Below are 22,053 nucleotides of genomic sequence, written 5' to 3' on the forward strand. Positions count from 1 at the left end.
TACAGTCACACGTCGCTTAATGACAAGGATGCATTCTGAGAAATGCGTCGTTAGGTGATTTCGTTGTGCAAACATCGTAGAGTGCACTTACACAAACCTAGATGGTATAGCCTACTACATACCTAGGCTATGGTACTAATTTTATGGGATCACTGTCATATATTCAGTCCATCGTTGACAAAAACATCCTTCTGCAGTGCATGACTGTATTTGATCCAGCTTTTATAGTTCTTGGCTAAAGAGTTGTCTGATATAAGGTCTTCTATAACAGCAAGAAGCAAAAGTTGGACATTATTTAAAAATTTTTAAAGTTATTTTTGAGTAGCTAAAAGGTACATGGTATGAAATTATAAAGGTGTGAAAAAGGATATACTTTGGAAAATAAGTTTCCCCTGCATAGCTGTCTACTTCCCCATCCCTGAGACAACTACTATTATCTTTCTTGTGTACCCTTTCAGAGGTATTCTGTTTATTTCCAAATCTGTGTATGTGGGCTTTTCTCACACACACACACACACACACACACGGTAGTATGTTCACTCTTCTGCACTCCATCTTTTCACTTACTATCTTAGAGAGGGTTCTAAGTCCTATTGCATTGCCTCATCCTTTTTAATGACTGTATTCTATTCCATTATATAGAAGTAACAGTTTATTTAACTGGGCTCCTATAGGGTAGACATTTAAGTTATTTCCAACCTTTTGCTACCACAAACATTGTTGCAGTAGATATCTTTATAGGGACACCACATCTTACATGTGCAAGTATATGTGAAGACTAAAAACCTAGAAGTGGAATTACTGGATCAAAGGGCATGTGCATTTTTAAAATTATACATATATGTTTACTGTGGTAAGATATACATAACATAAAATTTACCATTTTAACCATCTTTGAGTATACAGTTTAGTGACATTAAGTACATTCACAATGTTGTGCAGCCATCACCGCTATCCATTTCCAGAGCTTTTTCATCATCCCAAACAGAAACTCTGTACCCATTAAACACTAACTCCCTATCCTCCCCTCCCCCAGCCCCTGGCAACCACTATTCTACTTTCTTTCTTTATGAATTTGCCTATTCTAGGCACCCGATATAAGTGTAATCATACAATATTAGTCCTTTTGTGTCTGGCTTATTTCACTTCGCATAATGTCTTCAGGGTTCATCCCTGTTGTAGCGTGTCAGAATTTCATTCCTTTTTAAGGTTGAATAATATTCCATTATATGTATATACCACATTTTGTTTGTCCATTCATTTGCTGATGGACCCTTGGGTTGTTTCTACCTTTTAGCTATTGTGAATAATGCTGCTTTGAACATTGGCGTACAAGTATCTGTTGGAGTCGTTCCTTTCCAGTTCTTGGGGGTAAATACCCAGAAGTAGAATTGCTGGGTCATATGGTAGCTCCGTGTTTAACTTTTTGAGGAACTAGGCATGTGCATTTTTAATGTTGATAAATATTACCAAATTGCCTCAGATAGAGGTTCAAACAATTTACACTCCTCCCAGCAATGAATGAGAGTGCATTTAGGCACTGAAGTTTTCCTCGTTTATCTAGAAATACTTCTTTGCTTTTGGAACCCTGCAGCTCCCCCAAGGATGCCCATTTGAGAACCTCAGCCACAGGGAACGAGCCCCAAGGCAGTAGTAACATCCTGTGAGCTGGTGCCTGCTCTTTACTCATTTGGCTCAAGTCACAGCCAGGTAACTGAGGTTTGGAAGAGTTTCTTTTCTTTTTTAGCATACGTTGTATGATATTTGGTAAAAATATTCCCCACTCCCTTTCTCCCCATTTCCTTGCTGGTATGTATTAATCAGAGTAAAAAGCATTGCCATTACTGCTCTCATTTAGAAGAATTGCCAGGAAAAACACTTACGTTATTATCATTCCTGAGAGAACCAATATTTTTTTCCGTCAATATTTATTCAACAAACAAAGAGAGATTTACATCTGCCAGCATGGAGTACAGTGCTAAAGTATACACCTCTCTCTCATCTAATCACAAAGATGACCAAGCTACCAAAAACACTTCGATTTCAAAACACAATCATATCTGTGGCCCTTAGCAACACTTTGAGTCTTTATTTAACAAGACTCAGCATCCTATGAACATTGTGAAGACATCATATTATAAATTTATGATAAAATAGGTACACAATAATAACAATAAAGTCATGCACCGCATAATGACGTGTCAGTCAATGATGGACCGCATGTACAATGGTGGTCCCGTAAGATTAGCACCATATAGCCTGGGTGTGTAGTAGGCTATAGCATCTAGCTTTGTGTAAGTACACTAATGTTGGCACAATAGTGAAGTTTCCTAACGATACATTTCTAAGAACGTATCCCCGTCATTAAGCGATGCATGATTGTACAAAGAAAAAAATACTGATAGAGGCGTATTCCTTCAAGTCTTTTTTCTTCTTCTGTGTTTTGAAGGACAGTGTCCTAACCATGTTATCCTGATTATAAAAGTAACACCTTATTCTCATATATAGCAGTTAAGCATAGCAGTTAAGAACCAGATGTTTGAGTCTTATGCCTATCATATGGTTATTATGGAAGCTACATGTAAAGTTTATTTAGCACAGTGCTAAATAGTGGGCACTTAAACTGTCTACCATCATATTATTGTCATTGGATAAAATTTTGAAGATACAGAGAAGTATAGAAAAGACCATGAAAACCTTCCATAATCTGGAGGTTTCTTTTAAAAATAATTTTTTTTAAGTTACATTTTTTTCTTTTAGGAAGATTGGCCCTATGCTAACATCTGTTGCCAATCTTCCTCTTTTTCTTTTTTCTCCCCCAAGTCCCAGTACATAGCTGTGTATCATAGTTATAGAGTTGTAGCTCTTCTAATGTGGGATGCCACCTCAGCATGGCTTGATGAGCGGTGGATAGGTCTGTGCCCAGGATCTGAACCGGCGAACCCTGGGCCGGCGATGCGGAGCGCAAGAACTTAACTGCTACACCACCGGGCCGGACCCTAAAAATAATTTTTTAAAAATACAGTGCGTTACATTGGGTTGTCTGCTAGAAAAGGCTTTCAGATTTGCTTGATTTTTTTTTTTTCCGTTTTTCTTGAGATGAAGTTCATATAACATAATTGTAACAATTTGGTACATTCCACCACCTCTATCTAGTTCCAGAACATTTCATCACTCCACAAGGAAACCCCATACCCAAGCGTGATGTTTAAAACCAGACAGAAAGGCACCTGGTGAGCTTTGGGACAGCCCAGAGCAGCAGTCTCCTATCCTTGTCTGTGAGGACGGAAGACCCAGACCCTTGCACACACCGTCATCCTGCGTGTTCTCCTCTCCCTGTGACAACATCAGAGTCTGAAGCCTGCGCCAGATAGCAGACCCTCACTGGCAAGCTTACACTTGGGATCTGCATCTGACGCTTCCGCCAGCACTTTTTGGGGGACAGTGAGAAGCTGTGTGACAGCTTCTCACTGTGTGACATTGGCACTTTGCTTCTGTGGTCTTCAGTTTAGTCGTCTAAAAAATTGAGATTAAAAATAATACCATGGTTGTGGGGTTGTTTGGGAATCACTTGAAGTAAGAACACTGGGATGATTCGAGAAACTGTGAAGCCCTTCATTGCTGTTAGCTGTGGTCACGCTGGCCCCAGCCCCTGGGGATGCTGGCTGAAGGAGGGGCCGAGAGGTCAGACGGGAGCTGCCTGGGGCGCCTTTCTCCATGGTTCCAGTCGGGACAGAGGTTGCTCGTCCCCAGGCACCGGGCCGACCTTGCAAGTGACGTGGCCTCTGGGCTGATTTTCCATCCCGGGGACGTCTGTGGGTGTGTCCTGGGAGCCAAGCGCAGGCTGGTAGAGGTCGCACAATCCACTTCACTTTCCTCCCGTGACAGCCCCTTGTGAGGATACAAATGAGGTAATGGATGTGAAAACACCTTGGAAGGGGCTGCAGAAAGTCCCAGTAGGAGAAGAGACAGAGGCCGGGCTGGACGTGGCTTCCGTGTAAGGAGGCGGTTGAGGTCACTGCCACACCAGGCCACCTGTGTACTCACGGCATTTAAATGCCTTTTTAAAAATATTCCCAATTACAAAAAAATTCTCTGTATATCCTTTGCAGAGGAGGCTTCCTTTCACAGTTTAGTTCTCAGGGTCCGTGTCTCACTTTTTATTTTGCCAGGGTGTTTTTTTGTGTGTGTGTGAGGAAGATTGACCATGAGCTAACATCCATTGCCAATCTCCTCTTTTTGCCGAGGAAGATTGGACCTGAGCTAACATCTGTGCCCATCTTCCTCTATTTTGTATATGGGATGCCACCACAGCATGGCTTGATGAGCGGTGCATAGGTCTGTGCCTGGAACCTGAACCTGTGAACCCCGGGCCGCGGAAGCGGAGTGCGCAAACTTAACCACTACACCACCCAGCCTTGCCAGCATGTATTTATTTATCTTGCTTTCTAAACTGCCTTGGGAGGAAATGCCGGGGGGTGGGGGGTGCTCGCGGCTGCGTGGCCTCCAGCCCGACAGTCTCCTCTCTGGGCCTTATCCCCCTCAGCTAGAGAGTGAGGCTGGGGGTGAGCTGGCATCAGGGAACCCATCCCAGATCCTCTCATTCTGTTCTCTTTGCTGCTGTCACCTGAGAGGTTGTACTCTCCTTTGTGAAGATGACCAGCCTCCTGCTAATGGCAGACAACTCCCGATGGGTGGCCATCGTCCCCCGGGAAGGTGCGAAGCAGCTCTGGGCCTTCGTGGGCAGGCTTCCCCTCTTGCTTGTCACCGGGGAGGGGGTGGGGAAGGGTGTGTCTGGCGTGTCGAAGGGCGTGTCGGGATGAGGGAGCGCGTGGATTGCAAAGTGGGATGGAGTCTCGGATTGCAGTCAGCTTGGCTACTTCGACGGCCCTGGCTTGTCTCCTCCTCTGCAGGGAGGGCTGGGGCCTGGCCACTCTGAGGTCCTTGTGGATTTAAAGCGCTGAGTGTGGCCCTGGCATGCAGGGGGCTCTCTTTGCGTCGGCCGAGCACATATCTAACCCTTTAGGCAGTCCGATGGCATTTTCCTGTGACACACGCCACCAAGGTACACTTCAGGCCTCGCTCCAGCCTCCCCTCGGCTCCACCGGCCTGTTAGGGTAGAGCAGGAGGCCCAGAGGAAGGAACTGGAGTTGTTTTTCTCTATTCCCATGTGACCATACTCCAGGGTTTAGTTGGGGACCTTGAGGGTTGCTAAGCACCCCCACTGGCACCTGGCAACAGCAGGCATCCAGGAAATCCACCCAGTACACACCTGTCGCCAGGTCCAATACAGAATTCTGAGCCTTTCTGGATCACATACTCAGAATTACTTCCCAGGGAGTGGGACGTGGTCGAAGGAGGATGTAGGGGAGGATGGAGGGACGACAGGGGACGCGGCTGAGGCGGGCCTGCACTTGCTACAGATCGCATTTGGTTAGGTCAACCAGCCTTGTCCTCATTCAGGGAACAAAGGACTGCCCGGGCCAGTGGGCCAGGTCATCTCCATCCGCGGCACCCTGGGAACGTGGTGCAGGGGGATGCTGGCTGGTTTTCCGTTCAGTTCCAGGGGGACGCACAGACAGGACAGCGGCTTCACTCTGCCCCTCCTTCTACTACAGCCCCACACCCAGGTCACCTCGACCAGGGATAGCGTTTCTTCTTCATGCCAATCTTTCCCTAAGTGGGTGACCTCCTGCCCTTGAGCGGGTCTCAGAGGGAAGAACCACCCATTTACTGTGAGAGACTTCTCTCTTGGGAGCCCCAGAGCTTGGAACTGTGGAATGCTGCCACTTCATAAGCTCAGCTTCAGTTCCTTGGCTTTCTGAATGTCCCTCCTCTCTGACCTCTGCCCAAGCCTGCCTCACTCTTCCCTTCAAGACCTTTTGTTGTGAGGAAAAGGCATAGTCTATTCTCGAACTTGAGCCCTTTTCTCTCTGGAGGTTGGTGAGGGAGACAAGAGTCAGGGCGACAAAGAGAGAGAGAGAGAGAAGGCAGCTGCTCCTGGCCTGGGGTTGGGCTTCTAGTGTCAACCCTCAAAGTGCCCGCTATTGTCCCGGCAACCGTGAGCTTGGGGCCTCCTCCTGGGGACTAGTGAGAGCAGGGAGGGGAGACAAGGATGGGGCAGGAGGAGCGTGCTTCATGGCCACTCTGCCTCTTACTCACTGCATGGTGGCCACACGCGCCCCGTCGGGTTATCAGCACCTGATGTGGGTGGGCAAACGCATCGTCTACTTGACGTGAGCCACAAAGGAACCCCCTGATATCAGCCTCGAAAGATACTTGCCGTCTTAGCTTCTTCATAGAACCACTCATGAATATCATCTAGTATTTTTTAGTTTTTATTTTAGCCTTGAATGCCTTTTGGTTTGAGAAAAGTCAGAAGGTGACTTTTCCGTGGTGTGAAGTGGGAATTAGTGCTTCTGTTGTTTCCAACTCCCACCTCTTTGATTTCACAGAATGTCCTTCGTTCTAGCATTCTAGGATGTAGCGAAACAAATCCACATTTTAGGTAGTGCGGTGACGAGCCCACAGAGGACGGTTGTTCTACAGCCACAGAGGGCTCCTGGCAGTGGGAGGGCGTCACTGTCGGGTAGCTCCGGGCACCGTTGGTGATGACAGCACTGCTGACAGCCCCGTGTATGGGCTGTGTGGCTTCCGAGCTGGGCCCTGCTGGGCTCTGGAGGGTCGTGGGCCCTTGCCACATCCTCCAGCAGCATTTTTCTCTCCAAAGGGTTGTAGGGTCCACTGTCTGGGTCCAGGGTGGCCAGGGTTATGGTGCATGCCCCCTTCATCTGGCTGTAAGAATGAAGCTTTGTTTAGTTATCGGGGTAGTGTATTAAAAGCTGACTCGTGCCAAGCCCTGGGCTGTTTTCACTGGACTATCTCATATAATCTTCATGACAAACCCAGAAGGGGAGTTGGTACTCACTCCCTTCCTCCTGGTGAGGGCTTCTGTTCGGGACATCCACTAACTAGGAGAATCAGGGGAGGAGTCCCTGGACCACATCTGGCCTATCGGTATCTGTTTTGTTTGACCTGCCCAGAGTCAACTGGAAGGGCAGGGCTGCTGTTTACAGAGATGGAAGATGGTGAGAGGCACAGGTTTGGGGGCTGTCAGGACAAGTTTGCGACGGCTCGTAGACATCTGGATGGAGAGCTGGGTGGGACACAGTCGGGTGGTCTCACTGTGTAGAGCTCGTTTTGTACACTGACCACATGTCTGCAGGCTGGAGGGCCTGTGTCTGCATTTGCAGACTCCCACATGGGCTCTGCCAGGGTGAGGGTGTCTGATCCTACAGGACAGTGCCTTGTAGTATGCTGGGGGCTCAGCAAAAGCTAGAAACCAAACAGCACTTGGGGAACCTCAAGTCCACCTTTGTTGCTCCTATCCACGGATACTAAGAGGTGATTTTTGCTACCAGGTGCCCTCGTGAGTCCCATACCTGCCCCCACCCTGTCTTCTGCCCCGAGGCACTCAGGGAAGGGGCGCAAAGCGGGAAGCACCGGGTAGAAATTCCAGATGCTAGGGCCCGGCCCGGTGGCGCAAGTGGTTAAGTGTGCACGCTCCGCTGCGGCAGCCCGGGGTTCGCCGGTTCGGATCCTGGGCGCGCACCGACCACTGCTTGTCAAGCCATGCTGTGGTGGTGTCCCATATAAAGTGGAGGAAGATGGGCATGGATGTTAGCCCAGGGCCAGTCTTCCTCAGCAAAAAAAGAGGAGGATTGGTAGATGTTAGCACAGGGCTGATCTCCTCACACACAAAAAAAAGAAATTCCAGATGCTGTAGCCACTGCCTCAGCGTCTCAGCCAGTCCCCTCTGTGTCGGCCTGCATGGTTGGGAATGTGGTGTGTATACCCAAATGGGCAGGAGCATCATGGGACAGTGGCACCCAGAGGATCTGGCGGGGCCACACCTGGGATAGGCTGCAGTCATGTGACCCTGTTAAATATACAGCAGGAAGGAAGTGAGTGAGTGCAGCACAGGGGTAATGTGAAGGGGCTGAGGGGGCGGAGGAAGGAGGGACCATCAGCGGGCTGAGCTGTGGAGACTTAGAAGTGTGTTTGGAGTTGGATTTAAAGAACATGATGGATGTGGACTCTCTGGTGACTTTCTAAGAAGAGGGAGGGGAACTGGCACATGTGTGGTGGGAAGAACGGAGTCTTGATCCAAGTGGAAGGGCAGAGGTGGGGTCAGTGAGGAGTGAGGGTGGGGGGGTGGAGGTGGAGGGTGATGGACAAAGTTCTCATTCGAGGACTGTTCTTTGTCCCTCCTGTGGGAAGGATGGAGTCAGGAGACCAGCCAGACCTGGTCTGGGGCTAGGCTGGAGTGGCGGCCATTAGGTGGAGAGTAAAGGAAGGTGGGAGCAGCATTTGGAAAAAGCACTGGCGAGATTTACAGCTTCACTGAGAGGAGGCAAAGGGAGTGAAGCCAAACCCCCATAACCCCTTGCGGGTGGAGACTTTGTCTAACTGCCTCGGACCTTCATGCCCGGGTGGACTGAGCTGCTGCTTCCGGTCAAGGATGGAAGCAGGGGGTGCGTGCCTTCGCAGCGGACATTGCCGCACTCTTCCCACTGATCACAGATGCGACCTCAGCATCCGTCTCAACACAGTGCTCCAGGCAGCTGTTCTCTGTTCCTCAGAGTTGGCACTTGAGCTGGACTTAATTGCTACAGGGTTCTAGAGCTGCGCTGTCCGATATGACAGCCACCAGCCATGTGTGGATATTTAAATTAAAATTAAAATTAAAAATCACTTCCTCCATTGCCCTAGCCACATTTCGTGTGCTCAGTAGCTGCATGTGGCTGGCTAGTGGTACCATATTGGACGGCACAGATTCTAGAACATCTCTGTGATCACAGAAAGTTCTGTTAGTGCTGTTGTAGAGGGTGATGGCTTGCCCCTTGGGCCACGTCTAGCTGACAGCTCATTAACTCACCAGACCTCTAAGGAGCATCTGCTTTGTGCCAAGCTCTCTTGGTGAGGGCTCCAGGTACCACGCACATGGCCGCCTTTGGGCCCAAAGGGCTGTCTCCTGAGATTGCAGTCACCTTGGCCCACACAGTAGCCCTGTCTCTGGGGACTGCACAGGAGTCCAGGCAAGTGACCAGAGGTCCAACGTGCTCAGCGTCCCCTCTCCCGCTCAAGCAGGGTAAGAATTCTGGGTTGCCCCTGGGTCTGTGGGGTTTCTGTGCTGTTTGAGAGGACACGGCCTGGTGGAGACTTGTTGGTCTGGCTCCCCCAACACGGGGATAAGTGTGGCCCTGCTTCCTGTTTAGACCCTGTCAATGTGGGTGGCTCTGGGGATGCTGGCTTGAGCCTGTTTTCACATGGAAGGGTCTTGTTTAAAAGATATGCTGGTTTTGAGTTACACAGCCTGTCCCTCCTCTGAACTCCCACAGCCTTTGGCTGAAGACGGCAGAGCATTCCTGCCCTATGAGACCAGTCACTGCACATGTGACTGGACTGCCCCGCCCATCCGAGCTCTTGGGAGTACTGTTTACCTTTGACCTTCCCAGCATTTAGCTCCGGGACCTGCATAGATGACCAGTGACTGTTCTTTGAGTGATGGAGGTCGTGACCATGTCTTTTGGATGGGGGAAGCATGCGTGGGCCCCTTGTCTAAATGGCGGCTGCCTGCTCCATACACAAACGGCAGCACCAGAGTTTCCAGATTTCACACATTGTGGTCCTTTGTCCTCTCATCAGGGAGAGGGGACCTGTTCGGGCTCTGACCTCCCAGGACTAGCAGGCCGGGCCCTACTCTTCATTTCCTTCCTTCTGCTGCCTCCTCTGCTCAGGTGGTCAGGCCAGGATGGGCACCTGGTGGGATCCAGTGACCTTTTGGCTTCCAAGTGGCCTGGAAGCTCCAAGAATCTGGATAAATCAGGACCAGAACAGACATGTTTGTGGACAGCTGTGGGTCTGCTCACAGCCTATGATGGGTTGTAGTGATAACATGTGTGTGTACACACAGCACATAGGTAGGACACACGTGGGCATACACAAGGACACATACATCCTTCAGACAGACAGGCAGACTTCACATGCTTACCAGACACACACACACACACACACACACACACACACGCACACACACGGCCACTGGGGCACTGCCAGGCTCTATCTCCACTGAAGTCTCCGTCCCTCTGCCCCTTTTACAAGGATGTTGTAGAAACTTAGCTCCTCGTCAGCCAAGCTCATTATTCCAAATCCCTGCTGGCCGCCTCACAGTGATTAACTCCTGAAAGACTCATCAGAGCATCACCTGTAACAACTCCGGGCCCTTGGGAGCCGAACTGGCCTTCTTCCCTGTCTCAGTCCTGAGCCAGCACAAAGGTGAACCTGGCATGAGTCTCCGCTGAGGAGAAGGGGGCTTGACTGGTTCCTTCCCGGAGTCTGGCTGGGGCCCTGCTGACAGCTCGCTCTGGCCAGGGGTGCACAGCTCACCTGAGCAGCTCAGCAAATAACTGTACAAATGAGGAGATCCCAGCCCGGAGGCCAGAGGCCAAGCATCCTGCCCCAGGCTGCTGTGTCTCTTCTCCCAGGGACCGGGACTCTGCCCCCAAACAGCCCTGTACCCCACCCCGGGTCTGCTCACCACCTGGGGGAGGCCTGGGAGCGTCTCCCCAGGATCTGGGCAGTTTTTTGCTCTACCCAGAGAGCCTACTAGAAACATTCAGGACTTATTCTTTCTCTTTCCGGGCCTCGTTTGGTTCTTTTCCCAAAGAGGGTCAGGGCCTTGACTTTGGTTACCGTGTGTTTTTAGGATAACTATCAAAGCATTGTAGGGCCGGGGAGAGACTGTATGAAGCAGGTTACTGCCATCTTCCTCTCTTTGTGTGGAGCCATGTCTCAGTGTCCCAGGCTTCAACTTTCAGAGTTTGGCTGAATCCCGTCCTCTGGACCAGCCTTCCATCCTGTGGTTGACTCCCTCCTGTAGCCTTCTCACGTGGTGTCTGGGGATGGTGGTTCCCCATCTCTCAGGGCAAACTGTTTTACTCTTAGAAAATTCTTCCTCCTCTGGAAGCAACAGTCTGTTCCCCAGCAGTCTTCCCTCATTAGCTTTCTCTCATGGGGCCTCCAGAACAAGTCTCATCCCTTTTCACACAACAGCTTTTCTCAGACTTGAAGATTGCTGTGTGATGCCACAGAGCCCTCTCCTCTCTGGGCTGATCCCCAGCCCCTCAGCCCACCCTCAGATGCCCGGACTCAGGCTCCCTCACCTCGTGGTCACTCCCTGATGAAGGCCTAGGTGACCAGTTTCCTTGGAGGGGAGGCCCAGCCTGGTGGGGTGGGTCCACCACCTCCTCTTTCAGGATGCTTAACTTCCACTAAGGGCCAAGGGGCTTGTTGAGGCGTCGCTTTATGCTGTGAATTCATTTAAAATCTAATAGCATCTCAAATAGCTAGGCTTTTTTCCCCCCAGTGTTGATACACTATGCCTCCCCCATTCTATTCTCTTGCAGTTGGTTTTGGGGTCTCAAATAGAGATTATTACATTTACCCCCTTTGAAGTTCATCCTGTACGTTTTACCAGATCACTCTGGAGTAAAATCCATATGAGCCAATTGTCCAGTGACATGCCATTTACACATTGTATGAATACGTACTCTGTATCTTCTGAAATTTTCCTTCTGGAAGAATTTCCCCTTTGAACAAAGAAAGAGAGCCTAAGAGATCCCCCATTTCACAGATGAGGAACCAAGCCCAAAGGGGCAAAAGCATATGCCCAGGGCCACAGGGACTTTAGGAGCCTAACCCCAGGTCAGTGATCCTTGTTCTAGCCTCCCCCAGCCTTGGATGATGAAGCCATTCCTCTTGCCTCTGACAAGATTTTTAAATTTTTAAAATGCTTTGTCTCTTCAGCGAAGCCTTCTTTGGAGTTAGTCATTATTATCTCCATATGTCTCTTCAGCCTCCAACTTATATTCCTTCTTTTGGTCTAGACCATCAGATTTTAAAAGTAGCTTCAGGGTAAGGAAATGTCATTTTCCCATAACCCAGTTTTCTGAGAAAATTTCCACCCTGCCACTGAAAGTCACAGTCCAAGAGTGAAGCAGCCACATGCCAGAACTTCAGGGCACCACAGTCCTGAGAAAGGTGGCCTCTGTGCACACGTCATTTTTATAAAGGAGAGACGATATGAAGGCATCTGAAGTTAATCACAAAAATTCATATGATAATGAATAATAAGCATTAGAATTCAAAATACCAGGAGTTTTAGAGAGGTGAGGTGCCAGTTTCAATTCAGTTTTGAAAATCACATTACAAAACAAATAATTTAAAAAATAAAAAAGGGTTAAGGGAAAAGAAAAAGTAAATAAAAAGATTAAATTGTTGAATGCCCTCCTTCTGCCCCACTGCATTTGCTCGTGACAAACTTGGATCACATCTTCCCGCTCTGTCCCAGTTCTTTTGCGTGTGATGCTCAGCAGTTTGTGGCTTTCTCAGAGGAAGCTGGGAGAGCACTGGACCACTGCGTCTTAGATGGTATGAGTCCGAGTTTCTGGAGGTGCGTTGCCATTTCCACCTTGAATCTCACTGCTGTCTTGTGTGCTGGCTTTGGGTTTCAAGTGTTCTGCTTCTCTCTTATCCCCAAGTCCTCCTGCTCAGACATGGCGTTGGAGGCAGGGGTCTCCAGCAGTGACCTCGGGAGGCAGGATCTTGCTCTGGGTGTACAACTCAGCCTCTCTCCCACACAACCACAGCTGGGCCTTTCCCCTCAGTTTTCTTTCCTTCAAATCCTTCTCAAGTGCTCCTAAAGTGGTGCGTCGAAACTTTGATGTGGTGGCAAGTCGCCTGAGGGTCGTTGGGCTGCAGGGGGGCCAGAGGATCTGCGTGGGGTGAGCCCCAGGTGATGCTGAGGCCACTCAGCATGACCAGCAGGCGAGACGCTGGGTCATGAGGCCTAGGTTCCTGCGCATGGGCTTTGCTGAACCAGGGGACCTCCCTGAGCCCAGACGGCAGGGCCTCACCACAGGTTTCTGCTGCTCTGGGAGCTTCCCGCGTTCACCATGCACTGTTGGGCCCCTGCACGTGTGCCGTAGAGGAGGCCTGGCATGCACCCCCTCTAGGCAAGCCCCTCTGGAGCTGCCGCAGCCCACCTGTGTCACAGCTTTGGGGTGACCCAGCGTCTCAGGGTCCTCACATTTGGCCCCGTTGGTTACATTCAGAGCCCACTGTCAGTCACTGAGGCAGCCCTCGCAGCATCGGCCCTTTCTCCTCCCCTCAGCCTGTGAGGGGGAGAGGCGGACCGAGGCTCAGGGAGGATGCCGGCCCTGCCCGGAGTCTGCGGGTGTAGAGCCAGGATTGAACTCGGGCCTCTGCCTCCCGTCCACTCCAGCAGCACCCTCCTCCTTCTCTTCTCTGCCGACCATCAGAAGGAATTCCAGCCCCTGCCGCAAGCCCAGCCTGCTCTCCCTGATGCCCAGGAGTGGTCTGGTTTGCTGCCCGGGCCACTGTGCTGAGGCACCCACAGAAGTCTTAGCCAGGTCTTCTTCTGCAAGGGAGACCCACTTCAGGAGTGGCTGGCCAGATCTCCGCACACAACACCACAAGGACTGGGGCCCACAGAATGTTCCAGTGGGCTGACCCCCAGGAGCGTCCTGATAAGACTTTCTAGAACAGCATTGTCAGGTCCTTACTAGATAAGGTGTGGGCACTTCTTGTTCCTTTACATTCATAGCAGAACAACTTCCAATGCAGAGGAGAGAATTGGTGTGTGAGAAGTATGTCCTTGGGTGAAGAAGAATCACCACCCCCGTTCCATTGGTCCAAGAGCCCTGGGTTCTGGGTCTGCCACTGACTCTGAGGAACCTGGGACCAACCACTTAAACCCTTCATGCCTCGGTTTGGTCACCTGCAAAATAGAGGCAATGTTACACATTTATGAAAATATAGGGTAGATGGGAAAGTTTTAGCAAAGAGACATTTTGATATTGGTCAATAGTGTCCATTTGCCTGGTGCAGTGCTGTGTTCATGAGATCAGCAGAAAGAAGCCAGCCCAGGGTGACTGTTCTGTCACCTGGCTCGCTAGGAGGGCTGCCACCTCCCCCACGACCCGTCGTGCTGTGTGCTGTGGTCTCCTCCTTGTTTATACCTGGCCATCGGTCTGCTTCCTCGGGTTGTAACCAAGCAGACGTTGGGGTTTGGAGCCAGCCCAGCAGCCTTACAGGGATCTCCCTTTCTAGAAAACTGTGGTAGTTACAGACAAGCTGGGGTCAGGATCACAGCTGGAGGCAACAGGAAGTTTTGTGTTTATCTCCAGTTTAAAAAGTATTTTAAAAAAGCAGCAGTAGCAGTATAGCAACCATAGAGCATTTTGGAAAACATTTAAAGTTTTCTCTTAATTCCATCCCCAAATTAAATTACCCTCTTCTCTTTTGCACATACCCTTCTGCCTCTATTTAGATGCACACCTGCCCAGCATTGCCTTCACAGAACACAAACTTGTGTCCTGCTCTTCTCTCTCATCAGTTTCTTGTTGCTGCACTTTTCATCAGGACCAGTTTTAGGGTTGCATACTGTTCCATCCAGAGGATGTGTGACGGTTTAGCCACTTGCTGGGCATTTGGGCAGCGTACAGCTTTTCCACAAGTGTAAATGATGCTGCAACAAACTTCTTGCACATTTATCTTTTTCCTTCTTTGGATTATTTCTGTTGAATAAATTCCCAGAAGAGCCATTAATGGGTCAGAGGCTTGGAACATTTTTATGACTCCCGAAACATATAGCAACTGCTATTTTAGGATGAGCAGGCTCTGCCTCTGTGCTGGGGAGACCAAGCCACAGCCCTCAGCGCTGGGCCCCTGCGCAGGCTGCTCTGGTGGCCCCTGTCCCGTCCACCCCTATGCCCCCTGCAGGACCCACCAAACAAGTGTGCCTGGATCCCAGCCTCCTTCCTTCTCCAAGAACACATGTGAGGTGTTGGGGTCTTTAACCTGGTCTTTGAGAATGGATTCAGGGATCTGTGCGTGTATGAGAATTTTTCTGAAAGATCCATAGCTAACATCACATGCTCTTAAAAGGGGCCAGGATCCAGGAAAGGGTTTAGAATCTGAAATATAAGGGCAAACAGGGCACACCAATAAAGTGAGTATAAATGAGGAGGGGGACGAGCATACCTGTGCAGGGGCTTCTAGAGAGGTGGCGTGTGAGATGGGTGTTGAAGGGTATGGGTGGAGGTGGCTGAGGAGGGGCTTGTCTACACTGGAGGGGCCACAGATGGGACGAGAAAGGCAGGTGGGTGCCACGAAATGCGGCAGGTGGGGAGCCGTCCAAAGGTGCTGGCGCAGGTGTCACACGGCTTAGAGGAAGTTCAGAGGTCACGTGGAGGGTAGACTGAGAGGAAGAGCAGAGCTTGGCGCCAGGGAGACCCATTGAGAGGCTGTCACAGAAATCCTGTGGTTGCGACGTGGGCCTGGCCCTGGAGGACAGCTGACAGGGGAGGGCAGCCCCTCTTTCACTGCCCACTTGGCCATTTTCCTCCCTTTGACCCCCGCCTACTAGAATGTTCTTTCCTGTTGAGTCCCTTGGCAACTGCCTGTTTCACTCTTTTCTCATCTGTCAGATTCTCTTTGTCCTTTCTTTGCGCATACCTACTTATTATTTAAAACCCATTTTATCAGAATGACTTAAGGTGGACTCTCTGCCTGCTTAACCTTCTGAGGCTGACGATCAGGTTTCCATAAACCATAGGAGTAAATTGGCAGCCTTAATTTACAACCACAGCTTCTTTCTTGTTATTTTAAAAATTGACATTTAATGATTTTCTGCCTTCAGAACTCATATATGCTCTTGAAAAAAGTTACAGAAATGTATAACGCAAAAAGTGAACATTCCCCACATCCCACCCCCAGAGATGACCTCCTTCCTCATCAAGGTGACCTCCGAGGCACCTGAGTTTTGGGCGGCAGGGCGGCACTGACTTTGCACATGTGCTGCTGCCTTTATCTGGCGTTAGGTGACAGTCTTGGAGCCTGGGCTGTGCTAGGAGGAGGCAATGGGCCACCCCTGAGGAGGCCGGGCTTGTCTTCAGGGAAACTGGGCCTGTGGTCAGGGGCGTGGAGCACCTCACAGGGCTGGACTGGATTCTGACGTCCCTGGGGTTCCATGGGAGCCCGGAGAGGCTTTTCTGGATGGATGGGGTTCTGAGGAGGAGTCCGAGAGGGCAGTCAGGGCCTGACCATGTAGGCTCTGGCTGCGGGGCTGCAGCAGGCAGGCTGGCAGGGAGACAGCACAGCGCCGTGACTTTCCTAATTTCGATGTCCCACGGCCCCTCTCTGCTCACAACCCTGAGTGGCCTCCTCCCAGCCAGCAGGCCCTCCCCCTCCTCACACATCTGCCTCTTCCTCACCTTAGCATGCACCCTGGGAAAGGACTGAGGCTTGTGCAGAAGGCAGGATCCTTCCTTGTGCCCCTCATTATCCCGCCTGGCCTAGACACAGCTCATGAGGCCTGGCTGAGTGAACAGAAGGGTTTTCTGCTCGCCCCGGACATCCCACTGAAACTCTTAATCCATAAACCTGTGGCCAGCTTCGAAGCCCAGAGGAAGTTTGGGCCTCATCTTTCTGTGATACCTGCTGTCTCAACGCCCTCAACACTCCACATCAAGTGACATAGGAATAGCTAAAATCTGTTGAGCACTTGCTGTGTGCAGGTGCTGTTCTAGGGGCTTCACGGTAATGAGTCACTTAGTCTCCCTGTTTTACCAACAAGGACACCAAGGCACAGGGAAGTTTAGTAATTGCCTGGTCTCACACAGTGAGTGAGTGGCAGGGCAGGGATCTGAGGTCATCCAGCCCAGAGGCCCAGCTCTTAACCACCACACCCTCCTGTCCCTGCCAGCCTGGCATGGACCAGGGCACACACTCCATGCACTTGGAGTGAGCTGGGACCCCCAGGATTCCTGCCTCGGCCCCATGCTCACTGCTGCCTCCTGATGCCCCTTCTCCCCCTCAGGACTGCAGCAGCTCCTAGGCCGCCCTGAGAGCCAGCAGAAATCCCTGGCTTCTCTTGAAAATCCTCCTGGAGGCTCGTTGTCTTTTCCAAGCTGAGAGCTTCTCCACAGTGCCTGGTTTCGTTCGGGCACGGGAGAGGGCCTCACATCCCCCCGTCGGGCTCCCCTCGCCGCACACGGTGGGGCGGGGCGTGCAGCTGCCCAGGTCTCTGAGTCTCCTGCACTTGCTCTGCCTGGGCTGCAGGGCCCCGGGAGACCTGGTTGCTGCCTCCTGGGCTCAGGTTGAGCCAGGGCAGAGCGCACTGGGGTCATTTTGGCTTCTCATTCCTGAACTGTAATGATGCCGTTTGTGAGGTTTCTAACAGTGGAAGAGACATTGCTGTGGAAATAGGCGAATAATAGGAATAACCACTACAAGTGCTTCAGGTAGAGCCTGTGCCAGGCACGCTGGGCAAAGAGGGACTCACCTCATTATAACCGTGTGATTCACTGCAAGGAAGAGGATTGATTTTCCCCATGAAAACAGAGATAGGAGACAGGGACCTCCCTGTGCGGCCGTGGGCGAGCAGGGGGGCCTCCGGTCTCCAGGCTGTCCCTGGAGGAGCAGGGAGGGGCTGCCCCTACAGCAGAGCTGTCTTCTGCCCGGGGGGGTGAGGCCCCAGCCCTCTGGCTTACAGGGGGCGGGGAGTCCGGGTGCGACCCCAGACCCCTGGGGACCTCTTGGCTGCCCCACTCGGAGGAGAAGAGTAGAAGCTCCCCACCTCGGTTCTCCTGCCCCAGAGCAGGTGTGTCTGAAACGCAGGTAGAGCTGTGTCCTCTGGCCTCAGGGCCCACTGACCACAATAGAGAGCAGAGCAGGCGGGGCCCCCGCTGTCCAGGCCCTTGGCAGGAGGCGAGGTCCCTCGCTCCTGCACCTGCTGGGCTGGTGTCACTGCTGAGGCCTGGCACTTGCAGCCTCGGTTTCCCGGTGGTCCAGTGACCCCTGATCAGGCCCCAGGTGCTGAGGACCCCGACAGTAGCCCTTGGTTTTCCAGCCACCCCTGGACCCAGGTGACTCGTGTGACTGGCTCTCTGGACACAGCACTCCCAGACTTCCTGAGCCCCGCCCGCCTCACTCCTCCCCTTCAGCAGCTGACCCTTGCAACACTGGCCTGGTCGCCGGAACTGCGCCACCGCGGGGTCAAAGGCCCTGCCCTCCAGCCACATCTCTTGCTCTCACTGCCCCTCCTGCACCGCCATCTCTCCCAGGCCAACCTCACATCTTGTTGCCTTGCCCCACGGGCCTCAGTTTAGTCACCTCCTCACCGTTAGCACAGTTCTCCTGCCCCTCCACCCTTTACGATTTCCGTCCTGCAAACCTCAACTCGAGATTCTCCCTCTAGTTCCTCCCCATCGTGCCGCCCCAGACGCTGTCCTCACTGGCCTCCTCTCCTGGGGGCAGGGGCAGTGTTGCTTCCTGACAAGGCACCCTGCCTGGGTTTCCCCTCCTCTCACCTCCACCTTCCAGCACCTTCTTCTGTCAGTGTCTCCTCTTGCCTGTCTCCCTGCTGCTCAGTCCGACCCTCGGCCTCAGAGCTGTAGGCTCAGCCCACGAGTCTCCCAGGCCTCCGCCCGCCAGGCAGCCCTGCACGGAGGCCTCGCGGGCCCTCGGACTCACGTCCCAAACCAAACGCCCGCCTTGCCCCTCACCGCTCTCTGCTCCTTTGTTCCTTATTTCAGGAACTGGCACCTTCCACCCAGAGGCCCAGGCCACAGGCCCGTCACCTCCCATGCGCAAGCAGTCCCCAAGTCCATGGGTTCTGCTCGTCGCGAGTCTTATGGCCCCCCGCCCTGCCAGCCCGGCCGCTCTTGCTCCGGCCCCAGCTCTGCCTGGATCCCGCGGGAGCCCCTGCCTGGTCTCCCTCCTGTCTCTGCCCCACGCCCTGTCTGTCACCTCACCCCCCTGCCCTAGGCCCTCAGTCCTTCCGCAGCTTTCGGGAAGGATTCAGATTCCTTGCCTGCACACCAGGATCTTCCGGATCCAAACCGGGGGTCGGCAGACATTTTCTGAAAAGGGCCAGATCGTGAATTTTTTTGGCTCCAGCCATATGGTCTCTGTCACAACCCCGCTCAACTCTGCCACTGGAGCAGGAAAATGGCCATAGACAATACGTCAACAAATGAGCGTGGCTGGCCAGTAAGACGTCATTTATGAAAGCAGGCAGCAGCCAGACTTGGCCCACGGGTGGCGGTTTGCTGACCCCTGATCTAAACCAGGCCCCACCCTCGAGCTGCACTTCTGTTTCCGCCTCCACGGAAACACTTGCAGGTCCCTGAACCTGGTACAACTGTACATGCGCTCCCTCTGACAGGATGCTCTCAGCATCGTGATCTCCAAGACTCAGCTAAGCGTCACTTCCAGGAAGTCCTCCTGATTGCCCACCACCACCCTACACACACCTGGCTGATTTTGACACCCTTCCTTCTTTCTTAGTTGTCTGCTCTCCCTTGCTCGTCATGGCGTGGATCACACTGCACTGTGGAGGGCGCACTTACCTGCCTCCTCCATGAGACCCACAGCCCTCTGAGGGGAGAGGCACACTGGCACCTAGCACTGTACCTGGCATCTAGTAGGTCTTCGATCAAGTTGACCGAATTCTCACGTGATTGCTCTATGCAGGGTGGGGTGGTGACCCAAAGCTCTGCCCTCGAGGGCACGCGGAGCAGGCGCAGGAGAGAGTGGGCTCACGCAGGAACTGTCACTCTTCCTGTGGCATTGAAGGTGCACGGAGGCACAGAGCCGAGCTGGGATTTCTTCACGGGTTTCTCACTCCCGTCAGATTCTAATGGTGCTCAGGTCACAACCCTGAGCCCACTCAGTGCAAGAAGCTGCCCGACCTGGGCCTCTGGCCGCTTGCTGATGTGGGGTCTGCACCGTAAGGCCTCTGTGGAAGGTCGCTTGGGTCCTGGCTGACATCTGTCGCCGGGATCAAGGTATTTCTTCCCAGAAGTATCTGAACCTGCCCCTGCCCTCCCCACTCACCCTCTTCTCCCTCCCACAGGAGAACCTCATGCTTTCCATCCTGCCCAAGCACGTGGCTGACGAGATGCTAAAGGACATGAAGAAGGACGAGAGCCAGAAGGACCAGCAGCAGTTCAACACCATGTACATGTACCGCCACGAGAATGTCAGGTGCGCCGGCCCGGGCCCCGAGAGCAGGATGGGGGTGGTGGCTTTGTGGGGTCAGCTGAGCACCGTGGGGTTCGGGAGTCTTCCTCGGGGACTAGAAGCAAAGCCGTCCCCACAGCGTGAGCCTTCCCCTGCAGGAGCAGCCTTTTTGACAGAGATTGGGGCTGAGACATGCTTTAGGCTATGTGGTCCAGCCCCATCATTGTACAGATGTCACCCAGAGTGGGGAAGTGACGTCTATGAGGTCACCTAGCCATTCAGGGCCAGCACTAGGGCTAATAGCCATGCTCCTTCCAGGAAGGATGCATTCATCTTGGGGGCAGGAGTGAGGCAGCATGGGGCCTGGGGAGGGAGGCCCCGTAGAGGGCAAGTGCACAGGAATAAGCTAACCCTCAGAGCCCTGTATTCGCCCTGGAAGTGCCAGGGTCTCACTGCTTGGGGGCTTGAGGAAGGCCCTCCTCCTGCCATGGTCCTGGCTGCCTGTGGGTTGGGAGCAGGAGCTGGTGGTGGAGTCAGGCGTGTCATCGGAGGCTTCACCGCCTGTGGCCGTCCCTCCTGTCGCAGCATCCTCTTTGCGGACATCGTGGGCTTCACCCAGCTGTCGTCTGCCTGCAGCGCCCAGGAGCTCGTGAAGCTGCTCAACGAGCTCTTCGCCCGCTTCGACAAGCTGGCAGCCGTGAGTGCCCCAACCCTCGCCCTGCTTCCGAGATGGGTGGCCTGCCCGTGCCCTCCCTGCCTCCCGCTCGTCGTGCTCTGCTTTCTTTGCCACTCCTCCAGTCGAGGAGGGACTCGGGACCACAGCCCATGCCCTGCCCTTTCAGAAATACCACCAGCTGCGGATTAAGATCCTGGGCGACTGTTACTACTGCATCTGTGGCTTGCCGGACTACCGGGAGGACCACGCCGTCTGCTCCATCCTCATGGGGCTCGCCATGGTGGAGGCCATCTCGTAAGTGGGGGCCTCTGGAAGGGAGGGGGCTCCAGTCCTGTGGGAGGAGCAGGTCTTCCACGCTGGTATGTCACAGCAGGCCTGGCACCCCCAAGCCCTCGCGGAGGGACCGCGCAGGCCTGTAACGTGGGAGGTGGCTTTGGTCGATAGGTGGCTCGGTAACTGGCTCTGGGAAGTTAGGCCATAGCTTCCCTTCCTCAGAGCTGAGGGGAAATGGCAAGACTTCTAGTCTCAGGGATGCTTTTCCAGCCTTAGTCCACACTGCTTTTTCCGCTGGAAGTTGCAGTCCTCATGAAGTTGATCCCGCCGCTTCATGTTTGCTTGGATTTCCCCCCAGGGTGTCCCCCATCTCTTCTCTCAGTGTTTTCTCACCATGACCCCCCAAGACAGACAGGTTCAGGGATCACCATGCCCACCTCTCGGATTAGAAAGTCAGAGTGCAGCAATGAGGTGACTCTGCAGAGGTCACGAGACGAATGGGGCAGCAGAGATGGGACTGGAACCCCGGCCTCTGAGCTCCCAGCCAGCGCTCCGGCCTTCCCCCCGTGAGCTGTGGGGACTGTGGGCTCTGCCTCCCCTCGCTCTTCCCTGTTGCTGCCATTGCTGCAGGTGGGCTTGGACCCTAGAGAGCAATCCCTCCTGTCACTCAAGGCCCCTGGTGGGCCCCGGGTGATATCAGGCCCCCACGTGGGAAGGGAAGCTCCTGGCTGAGGTTCTCCTCCACAAGATGGAGTCCAGGAAGTGGGGCACGTGCGTCGCCTCCATCTCTGAGGGTATGGTTTTGTATTTTTACCATCTCCCAGGTTAAAGCTCCCTCCGCTATTGGTCTAGAGACAAATGCTGCCTTTCCCCAAGGGGCCATAGTTCAGGACTAGAGACTTTCACCTCCACTCCCCTCCCCATCGGGCAAAGTTCTGAAATTCGAGACTGTCTCTTCCTGGAGTTCTCTAGCGAGCTGCAGCGCCTGGCACAGC

At 52.9% G+C, this 22,053-nt stretch overlaps 1 protein-coding gene across 2 annotated transcripts in view; it reads left to right on the forward strand.

Moving 5' to 3' along the window:
- ADCY3 (adenylate cyclase 3) overlaps positions 1-22,053 on the forward strand; it is an 88,180-nt gene that overhangs the window by 45,339 nt on the left and 20,788 nt on the right. For both annotated transcript variants that reach the window (XM_058551682.1, XM_058551683.1), the window contains exons 4-6: positions 20,003-20,133; positions 20,695-20,806; positions 20,952-21,079. In XM_058551682.1, the coding sequence (XP_058407665.1) occupies positions 20,003-20,133; positions 20,695-20,806; positions 20,952-21,079 (371 nt within the window). The remainder of the gene's footprint in view (positions 1-20,002; positions 20,134-20,694; positions 20,807-20,951; positions 21,080-22,053) is intronic.

This window comes from Diceros bicornis, chromosome 12, assembly GCF_020826845.1.
Source record: "Diceros bicornis minor isolate mBicDic1 chromosome 12, mDicBic1.mat.cur, whole genome shotgun sequence".
Lineage (NCBI taxonomy): Eukaryota > Metazoa > Chordata > Mammalia > Perissodactyla > Rhinocerotidae > Diceros > Diceros bicornis.